The sequence below is a fragment of the Hemitrygon akajei genome, chromosome 31 (genome assembly GCF_048418815.1).
Source record: "Hemitrygon akajei chromosome 31, sHemAka1.3, whole genome shotgun sequence".
Lineage (NCBI taxonomy): Eukaryota > Metazoa > Chordata > Chondrichthyes > Myliobatiformes > Dasyatidae > Hemitrygon > Hemitrygon akajei.
In genome coordinates, this window is record NC_133154.1 from 4,056,126 (window position 1) to 4,078,418 (window position 22,293).

Here is a 22,293-nt window from a genome sequence, read left to right on the forward strand (position 1 = left end):
CTGCTTTAAATAACCTCAATGACTTCGGCTCTACTGCCGTGAATTCCAATGTGATGTTACAATCAACATGATCCAATGTGATAGTCATTATGATCACTTTTTATAATGCTGATCTTTATGTATTTCTGCACATTTTATTCCATATCCATACTTTATTTTATATAATTCTTTATTCTTCATAATGGTGCTTTTTTGTTACGTGTTGAGCCAACGCACCACAGCAAATTACTAATTCATGTAATCACATCTGGTGAATAAATGTGATCCTGGATCCGTCTATCATCTTCACCACCATTCACCCATTGGCCCTGTTTCAACACCCCCACCCCTCCCTCTCATTATGGCAGCCGTCTATCTGCCTTCTCCAGTCTCAGTCCCTGAGCAGGGCTTCTCGTCATTCTTTGTTTTCATTGATACATCGTTCTACTCCGAATGCCCTCTAGAAAACATATCTCAGGGTTGTATATGGTGACACACATGTTCTTTGTTGATAAATTTACTTTGGAATTTGAAATATCGACAGTTCCCTTCCTTCGCGGATGCTATTTAACGTCTGAGTCCCTCCAGCAGATTGCCAGCTGCATTAACCTTTTCAAAGTTCACAGCGAAGAGAGAGCTAAAAGCTACACCAAGGTGGTGTTCAAGGGGTTGCCCACTCAGAGATCCGATAGCGCAGGGGAAGAAGCTGTTCCTAAAGCATTGTAACTTCGAAACATTAAACTAATTCAAATGAAGACGCAGGGAGTCTGCGATACGGGTGTAGATCGTGTTTACTTTAAGTGAGGTCATCATGTATCACGTAGAAGCGTGATGGCGTATGCAGTTAACACATTTTTACATATAAACCGTAATGAATTATTTAAATGGACAAGAGTGCTTAATCAAACTTTATATATAGTATATATTCAAGATTACTCAAATATTATTGAAATATTAAATACACAATAGTTGAGTGTGTCTTCAGGCTCCTCTACCTCCTCCTTGATGGTAGCATTGAGAAGAGGGCATGTCCTGGTTGGTGAGGGTCCTTAATGATGGATGCTGCCTTTTTGAGGGCAAAATCTCATCTTACATTTGTGGGACTTTGATGGTTCAAGATTCAAGTACAGTTATTATCAAAGAATGCATAAATTATACAACCTTGAGACTTGCTTGCTCACTGGAAAAGCATTGTTAATGTACTCAGTTGAAGCTAGTTTATCTCCTGGGCACATAGACCAACCGGCTGTTCCACTGAACTGTTTTTCTGCCTTCTTCCAGCTAAATTCAGCGGAGACCTGTGGATCGCCCTCTCACTGAGCGGAATCCTGTTTACCATCGCCATTCTGCTCATCGGGCAGCTGTGCATGAGAAGGTAAGATGGCCCAGAACATCTGAGTTTACCTCAGGTAGAAGTGAAATTAGGTGATGATGTTTTGATGCTGAAGAGATTTTCTACTTACTTCTTGATTTCAAATGCTGAAAACAACTCCCTCTCTGCCCGGGGTATGTTGTCTATGTTTACAAATGTCCACTTGGTTTAACCTCCAGATGAAAATTAGACCACAAGACCAGAAGATATAGGAGCAGAATTAGGCCATTTGGCCCATCAAGTCTGCTCCGCCATTTCATCATGGCTGATCCAATTTTCCTTTCAGTCCTAATCTCCTGCCTTCTCCCCATATCCCTTCATGGCCTGACTAGTCAAGAATGTAATAAAATCTGCCTTAAATATTTGTAAAGACTTGGCTGTGTCTGTGGCAATGAATTCCACAGATTCTCCAGACTCTGGCGAAATAAATTCCTCCTCATTTCAGTTCTAAAAGGGTGCTCCTTGTTCTGAGACTGTGTCCTCTAGTCTTAAATGCTCCCACCATGGGAGACATCCTCTCCACATCTCCTCTATCAAGACCTTTCACCATTGGACAGGTTTCAATGAGATCACCCCAAAATTGTGCAACTTGTGTGATGCTTTTGCTCGTGGTAACAATGAGGAGGTAGAGAGGAAGTGAGGCCCCGTGCCCCAACCCTACACAGTCAGGAGATCTGTTAATGTGCACAATGTATGGCCCATGCCCATGGAAGATAGTACAACATCCTGACAGATGAAAGGGAAGTAAAAAGTCAGTATTTCACACTTACCCACGAGATGCTGGGCAGCAACTGTAGCCATGCAGCACAGGGGGCATTAGATAAGATAATAACTTTCTATATAGAACTTCAAAACTGCAGGTCTTGCTCATGAGTTTATCAGAATCAGGTTTAATATCACTGGCATGTGCTGTGAAATTTGTTGCTTTGTGGCAGCAGGACATTGCAGTAGTTAATAATAAAAACTATGAACTACAATATGAACTATAAATACATACTGTACAGCGGAATTCAATTAACTGGGGCACATCAGGACCAGTACATTTTGGTCCAATTAAATGGTTGCCCCAATTAGCTGAAGTTTCATGGGAAATAGTTAAAAAGGTATAAAAAAAAGGCAAAGCAACAAATTACATATTTAAATGAAATGCAGAACAAATTAGAGCACTATCAGTACTACTACAGTGCTATAAAACTGTGTAATAGTTATCGACAGAGGAATTCATCAGTGCTGCATTCTCTTGACTGTAAGTGAACACAATCGGCACGGACTCCTAGTGTAAATAATGGACGTTAATACAACCCTTTCCACGATTGTGTCCACCAAATCTTCACTTTCATTGCAACATTCAAGATTATTCAAATTCTTCATCGCTCCTTACTTGTTGAAGTAGTGAAATTGTTTCACATTTCACTTTCTGGCATCTCCATGATTGAATGCTTGAAACTCCAGAGAGCGAAACAGTTCTGAACTGTCTTCCTGCTTATTCTCACCAACTAAACATTAATGAAACATTGAGTGTGTGTCTTCAAGCTCCTGTACCTCCTCCCTGAGGAGAAGAGGGCATGTCCTGGGTGATAGGGGTCCTTAGTAATGGATACCACCTTTTGAAGGTGTCCTGGATGCTGGGGAGGCTAGTGCCCATGATGGAGCTGGCTGAGTTTACAGCTTTCTGCAGCTTTTTCCGATCCTGTGCAGTGGCCCCTCCACACCAGGCAGTGATGTGACCAGTTAGAATGGTGTCCACAGAGTTTCTTTGGTGATAAACCAATTCTCCTCAAACTCCTAATGAAGTATAGCCGCTGCTGTGCCTTCTTTGTAGTTGCATCGGTATGTCAGATACTCAGAGATGCTGGCACCCTGGAACCTGGAACTGCTGCCACCGCAGACTCTTCGATGAGGACTGGTGTTTGTTCCCTTACCTCCCCCTCCCTGAAGTTCGCAATCAATTCCTTGGTGTTACTGACACTGTGTGCGAGGTTGCTGATATGACCAATCTAACCCCTCCTGTGGGCTTCCTCATCACCATGTGAAATTCCGCCAACAACAGTTGTGTCATCAGCAGGTTTATCGATGGTGTTTGAGCTGTGCCTGGCCACACAACCATGTGGGCTCGGTACACATCCGTGAGGTGCACCAGTGTTGATAGTCTGCAAGGAGGAGACGTCTTTCCCCATCTGTCCAGACTGTGGTCTCCCAGTGAGGAAGTAGAGGGAACTACAGAGGCCCAGGTTTTGGAGCTTGTTGATTTGATTTGAGGGTATGATTGTGTTGTGTTTCCCATAATAAATGAATCTGGTCAGCACTTGTGATAGAACCTGTAAGTTCTTCAGCTTTTCTTAAAAGCCCATTGAGTTATACTGCCTGAAAACAGGCCCTCCTTATTGCGCAGATCAAGTTGGCCACCTGAGCCAGTTTCAGTTGCCTGTGTGTAGCCCACATCCTTCTTTCCTACCTGTCCAAATGTCTTTTAAACATTACCTGGCTCTACCACTTCCTCTGGTAACTTGTACCTTACATCCACCATCTTCTGTGTCCTTCAGGTCCTCTTCAAGCCCTTCCCCTTCTCACCTTAAATCTATGCCCTCTAGTTTTAGACTAATGGAGGGTTATGTAGGAGGAAGGGGTTAAATTGGCCTTACGGTAGGTTAAAAGGTCTTGTTTTGTCCATACTACACCAACCGCCGCCACTGGGCTATAAACGTGCAGGAGCAGTGTGTGGTTAAGTGCCTTGCTCAAGGACACGCACGCTGCCTCGGCTGGGGCTCGAACTCACGACCTTCAGATCACCAGCCCAAAGCCTTAACCACTTGGCCACGTGCACAACATCATGGCCGAATGGCCTGCACTTTGCAGAAATGTTCTATGGTCAGGCAGCGTCTGTGGAAGGGAATAAGCAGCTGAAGGGTCTCAGCCCAAAATGTCAACAGTTTATTCCTTTCCATAGATGGCACCTGACCAGCTGGGCTCCTCCAGCACTCTATATGTGTTGCTTCTTCCTCAATAGCCCCTTTCCTTTGTGCTCGATATTGTTTTCCACCACCTCTCTACCCTCCTTTGTTTGATCACCCCTTTCACCCAGGGTCCTAATGAGGAATTTGATTGTCTTTAGATCCAGAAAGAAGCCTCCCCGTTGGCTCTCCATACCCGATCCTGGCAAATTCTTTTATGAGCTGAATTCTACCTACGGCGGCAACTTCCAGGTGAGTCAGAACTCTTGCTCCAATGCCTCAACCAATACTGAAAATTGAAAGGCCTGGATAGAGTGGATGTGGAGAGGATGTTTCCTATACTGGGTGAGTCTAGGACCAGAGGACACAGATAGAGTGGATGTGGAGAGGATGTTTCCTATGGTGGGGGAGTCTAGGACCAGAGGACACAGATAGAGTAGATGTGGAGAGGATGTTTCCTGTAGTGGGGGAGTCTAGGACCAGAGGGTACAGATAGAGTGGATGTGGAGAGGATGTTTCCTATAGTGGGGGAGTCTAGGACCAGAGGACACAGATAGAGTGGATGTGGAGAGGATGTTTCCCATAGTGGGGGTGTCTAGGACCAGAGGACACAGATAGAGTGGATGTGGAGAGGATGTTTCCCATAGTGGGGGAGTCTAGGACCAGAGGACACAGATAGAGTGGATGTGGAGAGGATGTTTCCTGTAGTGGGGGAGTCTAGGACCAGAGGGTACAGATAGAGTGGATGTGGAGAGGATGTTTCCTATAGTGGGGGAGTCTAGGACCAGAGGACACAGATAGAGTGGATGTGGAGAGGATGTTTCCCATAGTGGGGGTGTCTAGGACCAGAGGACACAGATAGAGTGGATGTGGAGAGGATGTTTCCCATAGTGGGGGAGTCTAGGACCAGAGGACACAGATAGAGTGGATGTGGAGAGGATGTTTCCTATAGTGGGGGTGTCTAGGACCAGAGGACACAGATAGAGTGGATGTGGAGAGGATGTTTCCTGTAGTGGGGGAGTCTAGGACCAGAGGGTACAGATAGAGTGGATGTGGAGAGGATGTTTCCTATAGTGGGGGAGTCTAGGACCAGAGGACACAGATAGAGTGGATGTGGAGAGGATGTTTCCCATAGTGGGGGTGTCTAGGACCAGAGGACACAGATAGAGTGGATGCGGAGAGGATGTTTCCTATAGTGGGGGAGTCTGGGACCAGAGGACACAGATAGAGTGGATGTGGAGAGGATGTTTCCTATACTGGGGGAGTCTGGGACCAGAGAACACAGATAGAGTGGATGTGGAGAGGATGTTTCCTATACTGGGGGAGTCTGGGACCAGAGGACACAGATAGAGTGGATGTGGAGAGGATGTTTCCTATAGTGGGGGAGTCTAGGACCAGAGGACACAGATAGAGTGGATGTGGAGAGGATGTTTCCTATAGTGGGGGAGTCTGGGACCAGAGGACACAGATAGAGTGGATGTGGAGAGGATGTTTCCTATAGTGGGGAAGTCTCGGACCTGAGGACACAGATAGAGTGGATGTGGAGAGGATGTTTCCTATAGTGGGGGTGTCTAGGACCAGAGGACACAGATAGAGTGGATGCGGAGAGGATGTTTCCTATAGTGGGGGAGTCTGGGACCAGAGGACACAGATAGAGTGGATGTGGAGAGGATGTTTCCTATACTGGGGGAGTCTGGGACCAGAGAACACAGATAGAGTGGATGTGGAGAGGGTGATTCCTATAGTGGGGGAGTCTAGGACCACAGGACACAGATAGAGTGGATGTGGAGAGGATGTTTCCTATAGTGGGGGAGTCTGGGACCAGAGGACACAGATAGAGTGGATGTGGAGAGGATGTTTCCTATAGTGGGGGTGTCTAGGACCAGAGGACACAGATAGAGTGAATGCGGAGAGGATGTTTCCTATAGTGGGACAGTCTAGGACCAGAGGGCACAACCTCAGATTAGAGGGATGCCACATTAGTACAGAGATGAGGAGGAATTTTAGCCACAAGATGGTTCAGGGTTAGGACCCCTTGGTTAATGGTATTGGTCCATGGCATTAAAAAAATTGGCAACCCCGAGTGGTGAACCTGTGGAATCCATTGCTGTAGACAGCCGCAAAGTCCGAGTTATTGGGCATATTTAAACAGGATGGTAAATTGTTAATTAGTCAAAGTATCAAAGGTTACGGAGGGGAGGCTGGAGATTCGGGTTGAGAGGGATAATAAATCAGCTGTGATGGAATGATGGAGCAGAATTGATGGGCTGAATGGCCTGCTTCTGCTCTTTTGTCTTATAGTGTTGTGGCCTAATGATGGTTCACCCTTCCCCTTGTGCTGAATCCCTGCAATCACATCCCCTTTTATAATCCAGCAGTCCGGTTACCCCAGAGGAACACTCTCCATTGTATAAACTTCCAGAAAGTTCTTCTGCACTGCTTTTGGTAACCCCCAGCTGCGGTGCTGGTTTGAGTTTCTTCAACAATCTGTTATTGGTGGATCTTTGATAGCTGTTAGAGTCGGGGCATAGGTCGGCCATAATTTTCAATTTGAGGCTGGCACAGTACACTTCTCAGGCGATGCACCCTTCTCTGCGGCTAACTTGCATTTAGATTAATAGCTGCCATGAAGGTGATTACAATCTCACAGTCCCTCCCACTTCAGCATCAGCTCCTGCTCTACTACTATGTCGACTCGGGCCTAGGGGGCCGGCATCGGGCAATGCCTTACAAGGCGTGAAACGAAGGACTGTGTGACACACCAACTCCTCACACAGACGGTAGGTGGCTGTTGACTCACAAAGGAGTTCATCCATCCTTTGACAGGTTTTGCTCTCAGTCCTGCTGGGTGCTGACACACCCTCCTCCCTGGTTAACCGAAGTGCACCAGTGGGTGTGCAGGTTGAGTCGCCAACAACCCAACCCGAGACAGATGGTACCAGTAGCAAGGCAAGGCCTGCTCCCTCACCTCATAACTTTCTTAACCATGTGCAAGACAGTTTCTCCTCTGAAACTTCAACAGCAGAATTTAGTGTCCCTCTGCTCCGTTTCTCTCTCCTCCTGTTCCTCCTACACTCACCCCCTAGCCCCCAACTCCATCTTTCCCCTCCTCCGTCCACTCTGTTTGAAATCAGCCGTACACCCAGCAGGCATTAACCTGCACAGTAGCCACGAACTATCCCCAGAGAAGGGCACATTTCCTGAGAATTGTCTTGTCACGGCCTCCTTTAATCTGTTCTGCAGCTCAAGAGGGTTGTGGCCAAAATCTCTGTCCCAAATCCTACATCCTCCGGTTATCAGAGATCCACTGATCACCAGTTGTTGAAGAACTTCTGAACCTCCATTGCCACTGAGAGCACTGTCTGTCTCAGTAAAGGTTTGCCTTTGCTTAAAGTTCTCCACCAAGAGAAGCCTGCTGACAGAGACTGAAAAAGTTTAACTGAAATCTGACCTTTGAAACCAGGCTGCTTGGAGAAGCATATTGAGTCATTGGTAGAGGGAGAAACGTTAAAAAGATTAAAACCACAGCAGTTTCACAAAGGATATATTATTTTGATGAGCTAGTATATGAAGTCTCCTTTCAAAATAATAATTAGTGTATTTTTTTCTCTCTTTCTGCCATTTGAGGTTTCATGACAAAGTTATGTAAAGTCACAGCTGTGCCTGCATGTCTATCTGCGAATGTGCGTGTGTGTGTGTGGCTGTGTGTATACATATGCGTGCTAGTGTAGTACATGTGCTCAGAATGTTTTGAGTGTGTAAGCACGCATGTGTTCGATGGTTCTGTTTCATATCAGACAATGCATACAGTATATAGCCTGAAATCCTTACTCTTCTCAGACTTCCACGAAACAGAGGAAATCCCCAAAGAACACATGACAGAAACATCAGAACACCAAAGCCCCTCACCCCTCTCATCCCTCCCAGCACTAAAACCATCGAACTTCCCCCCTCTTACTACCCCCACTTATTCCAGCAGGGAGCATCAGCCACTCCCCCCCACCACATTCAAACCCCCAAAGAGACCATGGTCCAGAGTGCATCAAAAACTACAGCCCATCCCAACACTTTAACGTGCCTCAGGCTCGCTCTCTAACCAACAAGGAAAAAAGAGGTGTCGTCCCCTCCCACAGTGAACGGGGAGACCAACAAACAAGCTGTTGTTTCGATGTTACAGTCTGCAGTGACTCTCTTATTTTGAGTTTCTTCAACTCGAGAATTGGCCGCAAACTCTCTCTCGCACGTGTCCACGCATGTGTGTGCGTGTCTGTCTGAGTTCCACTTTAAAGTAAGTGAGGTCTATTTGTCGGTCTTGCTCCCATCCACATGAAGGTTGGAGTTGTGACCCTGGTCTGTGTTTCTGGGAAGATGTTCTTGCTTTTTGAGACCATGGCCCTGTATTTCTCTTGAGGGTCATCTCTCCAAACCCCTGGCTCGATCTGCAATGCTGAGGGGGCTCGGAAACCACGGGTTCTTGTAGAATGTGCGACCACATGCAAATTTCGACCAAAGTTCTAACACTCCGGCAACTGTCCTCCTGGTGGCTAGTAGTTTCTCTTCTCACCCCCTGCTCTTCCACTTCAAGCCTCATCCTAGCTTGTTCTTCATCTCCCCATAGCCACGTCCATCCAACACTCCTCACACACCTCTCATCCCCTCCGTACACCCTCATTCCCTCTCTTACCACTCTTAACATCCTAATCTCCCTCCTCCCTCCCACTATCACCCTCTCCACACACTTGTCCCTCCATCCCTTCCATCCCCTACCCACACCCTCATTTCCCCTATTCCCTCACATCTGTCCTAACATCCTAATCTCCCTTCTCTCCTTTTATCACCCTCTCCACACCCTCATCCCCTCATCCTACCATCCCCCTCCACCCTCCCTTAATCACTGTCCACGTGACCCCGTCACACCCCACCCTCTCTCCATCATCCATCCCCACTCGCTCCACCACTCTCCCCACTCCCTGTCTCTTTCCCTGCCCACTACGGGACTCACAGAGTCCAGATAAAAGCGGTCAGCCATTCAGGACACCCAGAGGAGATGGAGCTTCAGAATCCTTTAGTTCCAGTTCATTCAACCATACATGAACATAGCTAAATGAAACAGCGTTTCTCCAGGGCCGAGATACAACAGAACCAGAATCAGGTTTATTATCACCGGCATGTGACGTGAAATTTGTTAACTTAGCAGCAGCAGTTCAATGCAATACATAATCTAGAAGTGAAAAAATAATAATAAATAAATAAATAAATTACAGTATACATATATTGAATAGATATTTAAAAAAACATGCAAAAAACAGAAATACTATATATTTAAAAAGTGAGGTAGTGTCCAAGGATTCAATGTCCATTTAGGAATCGGATGGCAGAGGGGAAGAAGCTGTTCCTGAATCGCTGAGTGTGTGCCTTCAGGCTCCTGCATTTCCTTCCTGATGGTGACAGTGAGAAAAGGGTATGTCCTGGATGCTGGAGGTCCTTAATAATGGACGCTGCCCTTCTGAGACACCGCTCCTAGAAGATGTCCTGGGTACTTTGTAGGCTAGTACCCAAGATGGAACTGACTACATTTACAACCCTCTGCAGCTTCTTTCGGTCCTGTGCAGTAGCCCCGCCCCCCCCCCCCATACCAGACAGTGATGCAGCCTGTCAGAATGCTCTCCATGGTATATCAAGAGAGGTTTTTGAGCGTATTTGCTGACAAGCCAAATCTCTTCAAACTCCTGATGAAGTATAACCACTGTCTTGCCTTCTTTATAACTGCATTGATATGTTGGGACCAGGTTAGATCCTTAGAGATGTTGACACCCAGAAGCTTGAAACTGCTCACTCTCTCCACCTCTGATCCCTCTGAGGATTGGTGTGTGTTCCTTTGTCTTACCCTTCCTGAAGTCCACAATGACGTTGAGTGCCAGGTTGTTGCTGCGGCACCACTCCACTCCTGTACGCCCTCTCAAGTTATCAAAAGCACATAGCACTAATAGCACATATGCTTATGATTTTAGACAGTTACAAAGAAAAAAGAAATATAAAAATAATATAGCCCAAGTTCCTGAATGGCATGACAGCAGTCCTGGTCCAGCTTGTTCTTCCACTGAGCGTATGCTGGAGAGCAGCACCAAGACAGCACTGGAGAGCTGAGCTGACTCAATTTCTGTGCACGATCAAGGCAGAGCACAATAGATTTTTGGATGTTAAGGAAATTATAAGACAAGAAAGTGATGCAGAGTTTATGGGCTGATCATGATCTTATTAAATAGCAGAACAGGCACAAGGGGTTGAATAGTCTACTCCTGCCTTAGATTGTGTTGGATAAGGATTGAATGGGTTGGTGGCAAATTGGGCAGAGTAGGGCTGTTATTGCTTGGTATTGTGTACTCTTCTATGTGATAAATAGCTCGAAATCTGAATCCAACATTATTTTTTTCTTGTAGCTTAAATTTCTGTATGCTTGTTCCTACATTTATATAATCAGCAATCTGTAAATATTCAGTGGATTTTCAGTGATCTGTAGATAGCTGGTTCTGTTCTTTTCCAAACTTGTTTGTCTGTCAGCTTGTGGTGTCATGGTGGTGTTGATTAGAGTTGTTCTTATCATCTCATACTCTGTTCTTTTCAGAGAATTCCCTTATCTGTCCAGCTTCAAGTAGTTTTTAGAATCAGGTTTTACATCACTGTCGTGGAATTTGTCGTGCAACACGTAAAACTTACTATAAATTACAAGAAGAGCATATAAAAAATAAACAAGAAAGAGAGCAAGATAGTGAGGTAGTGTTTGTGGGCCATTCAGAATGCTGACCACAGAGCCAGAAAGAAGATGTTGAGTTATGAGTTATTAGACGTACCTGTATCCTCTTCCTGATGTAGCAATAGAAGAGGGAGTGTCCTGGGTGATGGGGCCCTTAATGATGGATGCCACATTTTTCAACCGTTGCCTTTGGAGGATCTCCTCGATGATGTGGAGGTTGGTGCCCATCATGGAACCGGCAGATTTTACAACCCTCTGCAGCTTTTTCTGACCCTGCACATCAATGCCTCGATACCAACGGGTCAGAATGCTTGCAGTGCAAAGACCAACCATGAGGCAAATTCTTTACTACAGAGGAGTGTGTTGGTTACAGTTGGAGTTAGTTCCCTGTGGCTGCACTGTCTTTTTTATCTCTTTGTTTTGAACATCTAGTAACTCATAACCATAAGATTTATTCCTCATTCTTGACTTCTGAAGAATTTTCTGGATAATATGATGTTCAATACTGGGAAAATTGGGTGGGGGTGGGGAATGGGCTTGTAAGAGAAGCCCTTTGTTTCAGCAGAAGCCAGGGAATGCCCACCTCAGGCAAATCCCTCCCCACCATTGGAGCATTGTTGTAGGAAAGCAGCATCCACCATCAGGACTCCCACCATCGAGGCTATGCTCTCTTCTCGCTGCTGCCACTGGGTAGAAGGTACAGGAGCCTCAGACTCCCACCACCAGGTTCAGGATGGTTACTACCCTTCAACCATCGGGCTCTCGATCCAGAAAGGATAACTTCACTTACCCATCACTGAACTGTTCCCACAACCTCTGAGCTCACTTTCAAAGACTTGTCATCTCATGATCTTGATATTTATTGCTTATTCATTATTACTACGATTTCTTTTTTTCTTCAGTATTTGTACAATTTGTTGTCTTTCGCACATTGGTGTTTGTCCTCCTTTCTGGGTGCAGTCTTTCATTGATTCTATTATGGTTCTTGGATTTTCTGACTGTGCTTGCAAGAAAACAAATCTCAAGGTTGTATATCATGACATAGATGTACCTTGATAACATTTATTTTGAACTTTGATAGGATTGATCTAAAAGGCAGCAGCAAAGTTAGCGGGCCAAATGGCCTCCTGTGTTACCATAATAATCCAGTCACTATTGGATTGCTGCCTATGGGATCTTAATCAGTGCTGACTGGGGCAGTATACTTCGATACTGTATCACTCAAATACATTGCATTGACTGTAAAGATGTTTAGAAGTTACACCACACCAAAGGATCTCTTTGGTTGGGAAGTTTACCTCTTCGATGTCTAAAATTTGTCTCTTTTTAAAATTCTGTCCCTTCAGAAATGGATTGGGACTAAGTTCCCAGCTTCCTTCAGCAGCACGGAAGAGCTGGGCACAGAAATCTCCTCGGTGGAAATTTCAGAAATCAAAGATTCGCAGTCGTTCATCAAGCAGAACTTCATGTCAGACAGCAGTGGCTTCAGAAGTATCAGTGACTCTTCCATATCCAGCTTCGCCAACCAGGGGTACTTCTGGTGCAATTATCCCAGCTCATATGAAGCGTATCCTTGCAAAGTTTATTTCAGCTACAACCGAGATGAGCTGGGAGCCAGGAGCGAGAAAAGTGAATCATACCTCTACCTCAGCTCCTCCGAAGACTCCCTCTATGACAGCAGTCTGCAATACTCCCCCTGCACCTTTTCCACAGACAAGCAGAGGTTTGAGTTGGATTGTGGAGTGTCCCTGTCTCGTGTCACCGGAGATAGCTCTGAGGAGGAAATAGACAGACCACCAAGAGAACATGGAGACCCAACTTGTCTACCATACCCTGATCATCTGGCAAGCCACAAGCACTCAGTGAGTGAATCCCACATCCCTCCGAATGCTGTCTCCCAATTCCCTGCCTTTGGGTCCTCAGATTGTTTCTTTGGGCCTCATGCCTTGACAGATATGAAGGATGAAGCTGCAAGCATGTTCATCTCCAATGGGTCAGTGTTTGAAAAGGCTCCAGACGCATCTTGTTCTCAGAATGGTTTTAACCAGCAGAACCCCAGTGTCTTTAAGAGTATGTCTCTGAACCTGGTGCAGCCTACCGATGCATATCTCTCCCTCAAGGAAGTTCAAAGCAAATACAGTAATCAGTCAATATAGGGATGGAATTGTGAGTAAGTCTGATGTTAAGATCAATCAACAAAGGAGTTTCAACTTCAGGTCTCCTTTTGAAAGACTTGCCTCTACTTTCGAAAAGAGGTCTTTTAATATGTTTTCTTCTGAACTTCCCTCTTGTGTTGGTTCCTGTACCTGAATTGAAGAAGACAATTCAGGCTCCACCAGAACGTCAATCAGCGAAAGACTTATTTAAAGTAGACAATGTTAATCTTCTATATCCTCACTGAAGATACTCGTGCAGGGAGACAAAAACAAGACAAGATTATTTGTTGCTGCTTATTAACGTAATCTGACAGGAAAATTAGCAAAGTTCCCTGCTGGAGGCCATTAGGGCATCAGGAAATTGGACAGACAAAACAAAAACTGATCTTCAGTGACGAAGGATATAACTGCCAGCAAGAAGCCGGTTTGAAATTGAAAATAAAGCTGATGTAAATGTAGCAGTTTCTCCAGCCTCTAGGCCCTCTGCCACCTGTAGCCAATGCTTTCCGCGGGGAACATGGCAATGAATGGACCATCCCACAAACGCAAAGCTCCTGCAAGTGAGGCAAGGTGATTTCTACTGACAGCCTGAGGGTTAAATTTTGATGAATATGTATGTGTCGTATTTTCCATAGCACGAGTACCTCGAATGTTGATTGTATAATACGTTGTATTTTAATAGTATTCAGTTGAAAAGTTTGTTTTTTCTTCAATGAAATGCAGTAACGACCCTTTTTCTGCATTGCATCTTGCATTGCGAACTCTGCATTGGGGTCCACAAAACCTTATTCCTGTTCGATACACTTTTTGAGGAACCCCCAGGACTATTCATGTGCCACGTGCCTTGTGTGTAATGCCTTGTCAGTCTGAGGCTCTCTGGCCTTGCAACTGTGTCTCGGCCTCTGGATCACCCTGGACTTCACTCAAGTTTCCAAAACAGGATCTGACCCACAATCTACCGGCCCAGGAGGGAGAGTGTAACGTTAAATGCCATTCATCCTGACCTAGAGGCCTCACTGACAAGGGTCTGAATCCCCGAAGGATAGCTGGCTGCTTAGCAACTAGGCTGCGTGGCAAGGAGCAAAGGTCAGACTGTCCAGGGAACACCCCCTCCCTCATTAGGAGACGGTCACAGGTTCACCTCAAGGGTCATCTATAGAATCGAAAGGACGAGTTGGGTCATTACTAAACTTATTCTTACATTTTACATTATTTGCTCATTGCAACGGGACAGTTTTGAAGTAGGAGGCATTACGTGAAAATGGCAGTGAAAATGGAAAAGAGTTTTGACTCTCACGGTCAGCCAGGAATAATGAGGAGAGGTGACAGTCTGATCAGTTGCGCTTCAGTAAAAAAGGGATCGAACTCAAGAGGCAGATCGGCCAACTCTTCTCTTTCGATTGCTGCTCAGGATAAAAAAAGACTTGTTGCCACATCCTCTCTCGACAGAGGGTGATGAGATGACTTCACTAACTGACTTCAAAGCACGAACGGAAAAATGAAAGAGAGAGAGAAACAGTAAAAGATCGTAAAGGGGGGTGGGGGGGAAGGACACCAGACTCTCTTCACCAGATCTAGTGATTCCTCAATCAAGTTGAATTTTGTGCTAATTTCTCAGCCTGCTCATCAACAAATTACTGACAAATGAGGTACAGTATGTGCCTAATAAAGTGGCCACTGAATGTATATTTGTGGACTTCTGCTGCTGTAGCCCACCTGCTTAAAGGTTCAACGCATTGTGTGTTCAGAGACGCTCTTCTGCATCTGGTTATTTGCGTTGTGTGGTTATTTGAGTTAATGTCCGTTTGAACCAATCTTGTCATTCTTCTCTGACCTCTCTCGTTAACAAGACATTTTTGTCCAAAAAACTGCTGCTCGCTGGGTGTGGTTTGGTTTCTCGCACCATTCTCCGTAAACGTCAGAGGCTATTGTGTGTGAAAATCTCAGGCGATTATCAGTTTCTGAGATACTCAAACCACCCTGCCTGGCACCAACAATCAATCCATGGTCAAAGCATTTCTTCCCCCATTCTGATGTTTGGTCTGAACAGCAACTGAACCTCTTGACCGCGTCTGCATGCTTTGATGCATTGAGTTGATCAGCTGATCAGATATTTGCATTAACAAGCAGCTGTACAGGTGCACCAAATGAAATGGCCACTGGGTTTAAGTCCATAGTTTCTGCTGCTGTACCTTTTGCTCTTATGCGTTGAGCTGCTGCCACGTGATTGGCTGATTAGATAATTGTATTAATGAGCAGTTGTGCTGAAATACTTAATAAAGTGGTCAAGGAGTGTGTGCACATTTCATATCCTCCAGAGAACAAGTACATATAATGCTGATTGTACTTTAACATCATGCAATTGAGAAATTGTTTTTTCTTCAATGAAATGTGATAATGATGATTTCCTCTGTCAAGTTGTGCATCTGGTGTACAGCATCTTATTCCCGTTCAATGTACCATCTATTGGGAACTGGGAACACCACCTCGGAGAACTGCAGGCCAACGTGGTTTTCATGGCAAGTCCTATCTTCACCCTACAGCCTTCCATTACTTGCCCACCCACATTGTTGCTCTCTGTTCCCAAGCTCATACCCTCCCCCAAACTCCCCAACTCCTGACCTTTGACCCCTTGAATCCTCTTGACCTTTGATCATGATCTTCATCCCCAAGTTGTACTTCCCCCCCCCCACCCCCCAATACCACCAGGTCTCAACCACAGTTTCCTCTCCTCCGGTCTTCTCCACCCCCAAACCACAATATGCCAATCTTCCTCAATTCTGAGGATAGCCACACATCCCATTTTCCCCCGGGCCCAGGCATTGGCATGTTCTTCCTTGCTCGTCTCCGACCCTACCCTGATCTCAGGTCCCTGATTAGTGGCCTTCCCCTCTCCCCAAGCCTGGACCGCATTCAAATCTGATCTCAGTCCTGGTTGCTGCTCTGATTCTTCCAAGTACGTGTCCTTGAGATTCTCAGTGGAGGAACCAGCAAGGAATATTGTTCATAGGACGTAGAATACTACAGCATAGTAGAGGCCCTTCAGACCACAATATTGTGCCAATCTATAACGTACTTCAAGATCAAACTAATCCTTCCCTCCTACATAGCTCTCTGTTTTTCTATCATTATAAAATAAAAATAAAACCTAATAAAATTAAAAATATTCATTATCTAAAATTCCTGGACAATGTCAAGCCCGGATCATCTAGCATTGGGATCCCGTGAGGTGAAATGTGGGATTGAGTTGAGGATGGAGTTGTTGAGGAGGGTGAGGTGGTGTGAGGTTAGGTAAGGGCTAGGCATGTGAAGGAGTGAATTGAGGGTGGGGTGGCAGTCAGATTGAGTTGAGCAGAGACATTGAATGAGAAGTCCCTCTAACCCATCCCAAAGTGGGCCAACCTACTAGGATCAGAATCAGGTTTATTATCAGGAACATGACTTGTGAAATCTGTTGTTTTGCTGCAGCAGTGTGTGCCGTGAAATGCATATAAAATTACCATAAGTTACAATAAGAAATAGAAAAATAAAGAGCAAAGAAGATTAAGAAAATAAATCAGAAACAATGCTGAGACCCCTCGTAAATTGGGGAACGGCTTTCTCAAGCACCCTGTTCCATCTGCCACAAGTGGGACTTCCCAGTGGCCAGACATTTTAATTCCCATTCCCATTCCCACTCTGCTATGTTGGTCCATGTCCTCCGATTGTGCCACAATGAGGTCACCCTCAGGGTGGAGGAGCAACATCTTATATTCCGTTCGGGTAGCCTCCAACCTGATGGAATGAATATTGATTTCTTCTACTGGTTTAAAAAAAAATTCTTTCCTTTACCCTTCTTCTTCTGTTCTCCTCTCTGGTCTTTTACCTCTCCTCACCAGCCTATTACTTCCCCCGGGTCCCCTCCTCCTTCCCTTTCTCCTATGGTCCACTCTCCTCTCTTATTAGATTCCTTCCTCTCCAGTCCTTTACCTTTCCCACCCACCTGTCTTCACCTATCACCTTCTAGTTAGCCTCCTTCTCCTCCCCTAACCTTTTCATTCTGGCGTCTTCGCCCCCCCTTCCTTCTCAGTCCTGAAGAAGGGTCGCCGCTCGAAACCTCAACTGTTTATTAATTTCCAGAGCTGCTGCCTGACCTGTTGAGTTGCTCCAGCATTTTGAGTGTACTGCTCTGGACTTCCAGTATCTGAAGACTTTCTTATGTTTAAGAAATATGAAAACAAAAAAAATAAGCAGATAAAATAAATAAAGAGAGCAAGGATAGTGAGCTAGTGTTCATGGTCTGTTCAGAAATCTGATGGCGGAGGGGAAGAATTTGCTCCTAAAACATTGAGTGTGCCTTCAGGCTCTGTACCTCCTCTGTGGTGATAGTAATGAGAAGAGGGCATGCTATGTCGTTGATGATGCTCCTTCATAATGGATGCAGCCTTCTTGAGGAATGGCCTTTGGAAAGTGTCTAATGTTGGAGCTGATTCCATTGGAAGTGAGGTTCAGATCAGAGGAGTGAATGTTGTTATGTTTATTAAAATACAAAAGCTGCATCAGTGTCTGATAATTTATCATTACTTATATACATATATCATCATGTCCACCGTGTAACCTTATGACATTTTAATGGGATTTGGTTTGTTGTGTTTTACCATGTAAAGATTGTATCATTTCTCAGTTTCAATAAACTTAAAGGATTTTGATTTGAAGATGAAATTATCTTTATTTGTCACATGCACATTGAAGCAGCAAAACATTCAGTGAAATGTTCCATATGAGTCAACGACCAACACAGTCCGTGGATGTGCTGGGGGCAGCCGACAAGTGCCACCATGCTTCCAGCACCAAACATAGCATGCATGCCCACAACGTACTAACCCTAACCCACCTGCAGTAGCACTTACCCATAAATCTTCAGAATAGAGACATAGAAAAGTAACAGGCCCTTTGGCCCATCAAGTGTGTGCCTAACCATTTAAACTCCCATTGACCTGCACCGGGACCTTAGTCGTCGTCCCCATACCGCTCCCATCCGTGTACCTATCCAAAATTATCTTAAACGTTGAGCTTACATGCACCACTTGTGCTGGCAGCTCATTCCACACTCTCACCACCCTCTCAGTGAAGAAGTTTCCCCTCATGTTCCCCTTAAATTTTTCACCTTTCACCCTTAACCCACGACCTTGAGTTGTAGACCCACCCAACCTCAATGGAAAAAGCCTGCTTGCATTTAGCCTATCTATACCTCTCATAATTTTGTATAACCCCATCATGTCTCCTCTCAATGTTCTATGTTTCATGGAATAAATTCCTAACCAGTTCAATCTTTCCTTATAACTCAGGACCTCCAGACACAGCAACTTCCTTGTAAGTTTTCTCTGCACTCTTTCAATCTTATTTACATACTTGCTGTAGGTAGGTGGCCAGATTTGCACACAGTACTCTACAATACTTATGTAGGAAGAAGCCAAAGAACCCAGATGAAATCCAGGTGAAAACTGGGAGAATGCACCAACTCCTTACAGACAGTGGCAGACACTGGTGTTTACTGGCTCTGTAAAGCATTATGCTAACCATTACGTTACCATGCCATGTGACTCTGTGCACCCTTGGCCAACTCTGCCACAGCTCAGGGTTCAGAGCTGAGGGGACTCGAGGAAGACGATCTCCGACCCAATGCTCATCTGCAGTTTCTGGCCTGTGGTGATTCCTGGTGTGACTCAGAATCAGATCTGTTTATCACATGCCCATTGAAACATTGCATTGTTTGCATTAACAACCAACACATCCTAGGGGTGCACTGAGGTCAGTATGCAAGGACCACCACACATATTGGTGCCAGCATAGCATGCCCAGAATGTTCGACAGAGCAACTCCCTCAATGCTGAGCCCCACACCCATTAATTCTAAGCATCACATCGTGGTTAGATTCTAGAGTTACAAAATATAGCATGTGAGAAGGGCAGTCTGAGAGTGCTGCACTGTGGGGGGGCAGTACTGAGGGAGGGTCGCTGTGGGAGGGGCAGTACTGAGGGAGGGTCACACTGTGGGAGGGGCAGTACTGAGGGAGGGTCACAACGTGGGAGGGACGGTGCTGAGGGAGGGTCACACCGTGGGGGGGGGTGGTACTGAGGAAGGGTCACACCGTGGGGGGGCAGTACTGAGGGAGGGTCACACTGTGGGGGCGGTATTGAGGAAGGGTCACACCGTGGGGGGGCAGTACTAAGGGAGGGTCACACTGTGGGGGGGCGGTACTGAGGGAGGGTCACACTGTGGGGGGGGCAGTACTAAGGGAGGGTCACACCGTGGGGGCGGGTACTGAGGGAGGGTCACACTGTGGAGGGGCGGGTACTGAGGGAGGGTCACAACGTGGGAGGGACAGTGCTGAGGAAGGGTCACACCGTGGGGAGGCAGTACTGAGGGAGGGTCACACTGTGGGGGGAGGCAGTACTGGGGGAGTACCACGCTGGGAGAAGAGCAGTATTGAGGAGGTGTCAGTACTTTTTTTTACAAATCAGATTCTGCAGTATTACAGCACATAAATATCAACAGTGACTGTCTGAAGTACTAACTCAAACTGCACTAAATTAAAATGATTCATCCCTGTTAAAAATGGTATTTATTCTCTCTGGTGCCCTCAGAAACTGATTGGAAAGCTGAGCCTACTGGGCCTGAACACCTCCCTCTGCAACTGGATACTAGACTTCCTGACTGGGAGTCCGGATCGGGAACAGCATCTCCAACACCATCACACTGAGCACGGGGGCTCCCCAGGGCTGTGTGCTCAGTCCACTGCTGTTCACTCTGCTGACCCATGACTGTGCTGCAACACACAGCTCGAACCACATCATCAAGTTCGCCGATGACACGACTGTGGTGGGTCTCATCAGCAAGGACGACGAGTCAGCATACAGAGAGGAGGTGCAGCGGCTAACGGACCGGTGCAGAGCCAACAACCTGTCTCTTAATGTGAACGAAATAAAAGAGATGGTTGTTGACTTCAGGAGGGCATGGAGCAACTACTCCCCGCTGAACATCGACGGCTCCTTGGTAGAGATCATTAAGAGCACCAAATTTCTTGGGGTTCACCTGGTGGAGAATCTCACTTGGTCCCTCAACACCAGCTCCATAGCAAAGAAGGCCCAGCAGTGTCTCTACCTTCTGCGAAGGCTGAGGAAAGTCCATCTCCCACCCCCTCCCCATCCTCATCACATTCTACAGGGGTTGTATTGAGAGCATCCTGAGCAGCTGCATCACTGCCTGGTTCGGAAATTGCACCATCTCGAATCACGAGACCCTACAGTGGATAGTGAGGTCAGCTGAGAAAATCATCGGGGTCTCTCTTCCCGCCATCATGGACATTTACACTACACACTGCATCCGCAAAGCAAACTGCATTATGAAAGACCCCACGCACCCCTCATACAAACTCTTCTCCCTCCTGACATCTGGGAAAAGGCACCAAAGCATTCAGGCTCTCACAACCAGACTGTGCAACAGTTTCTTCCCCCAAGCCATCAAACTCCTCAATACCCAGAGTCTGGACTGACACCAACTTACTGCCCTCTACTGTGCCTATTGTGTTGTTTATTATTTATTGTAATGCCTGCACCGTTTTGTGCACTTTATGCAGTTCTGCGTAGGTCTGTAGTCTAGTGTAGTTTTTGTGTTGTTTTATGTAGTTCAGTGTAGTTTTTGTATTGTTTCATGTAGCACCATGGTCCTGAAAAATGTTGTCTCGTTTTTACTGTGTACTGTATCAGCAGTTATGGTCGAAATGACAATAAAAAGTGAATTGACTTGACTTGATCCTGGGACACCTCTCCGGTGGCCGTGGACACTGCTCGTTCACTCTCCATGGTCACCCCCGAGCACGGACATTGGCCCAGAACATCGGCAGACCATCCCCACTGGGCAGAACCTTCCACTGCCCGCTTCCAATACCCACAAATAGTTATGTTAACTGGTTCCAAGAGCAACCTGACTGAGAGCTTCTCATCCCTCATTTACCCCCCCCCCCCCCCGTTCTGGATGTGGAGTGCCACACTGTGGCAGGGACAGTATTGCAGAAGTGATATACCATGGGAGTTAAAGATATGAAGGGGAGGGACAGACACCCATAAGATTCAGTCGTGAGCCTCAAAAGCTCAAATTCCACCACCACTCTTCGGAATTTGAAATTAGTCAATTAAATAAATGCTCATTCAAAACCAGATTATGTAATATTTCCCCCTAAAGTTAATTGGCAGGTCACCTTTTTTGATCTATGCTCCTAAGCTTTGGAATTCAATATCTAAAATTATAAGGGATGCAAGCTCGGCCGACACTTTTAAATGCCAGCGCAAAGTCTATTTATTTAACCTTGCTTTTAACTCACATCTTTTGTCTTTTGTTTGCACTTCATCCCAGTGTAAAGCACTTTGAACCGTATCACCTGAATGAGAAATGCTTGATAAATAAGTTGTTATTATTATTAATAACTATCAGATAAAATAAATATTATCAGGGGAACGAGATAGGCCATTCCACCCTGGACTGGCCTATACGTGACCCTTGGATCAAAGGACAATTCCAAATGCCCTCTGAAATGACCAAGAAAGCTGCTCTGCAAGATGTGCATATCCTGTAACCAAATAATCTTCATGAAATGCTGGAGGAACTGAGTGAGCCAACATCATCTGCAGATGGAAATAAACAGTGTTTTCTGTTCAGACTCCAGTCTATTCCGGGGTTGGCCAGCAGGGGTAGACATCGTTCCCTTAGGTGGGAGGGAGAGAGGGAGAGGGAGAGGGAGAGGGAGAGGGAGAGGGAGAGAGAGAGAGAGAGAGAGAGAGGAGAGAGAGTTTTTTTTGAGTCCTTTCGAGTCTTTTCATTGTTTTCTGATGTCTGCTTATTGCCTGCCATTTCAGTATTTTATTTGTGTATTAAGAAATCAGATTACTGCATTTCTGTCTGGATTGCTGTGTTTTTCAGTTGGACTGGTTGCCTGTTTTTGCTAAAAGAAAGTGGAGCTTACCTTTTGAATCTGCACATTGACCCCGGCCTCTGCAATTGAGTTCACTCGGTGTCTGTGGTGGTAGAGTGCTGGACTTGCAA

The 22,293-nt window shown here is 45.8% G+C and overlaps 1 protein-coding gene across 2 annotated transcripts in view; it reads left to right on the top strand.

The window, feature by feature from the left end:
* Positions 1–17,906, top strand: part of LOC140718966 (interleukin-2 receptor subunit beta-like) — a 70,205-nt gene extending 52,299 nt beyond the window's left edge. For both annotated transcript variants that reach the window (XM_073033259.1, XM_073033261.1), the window contains exons 8-10: positions 1,261–1,354; positions 4,464–4,554; positions 12,403–17,906. In XM_073033259.1, the coding sequence (XP_072889360.1) occupies positions 1,261–1,354; positions 4,464–4,554; positions 12,403–13,212 (995 nt within the window). In that variant the 3' untranslated portion in view covers positions 13,213–17,906. The remainder of the gene's footprint in view (positions 1–1,260; positions 1,355–4,463; positions 4,555–12,402) is intronic.
* The last annotated feature ends 4,387 nt before the right edge of the window (positions 17,907–22,293 follow it).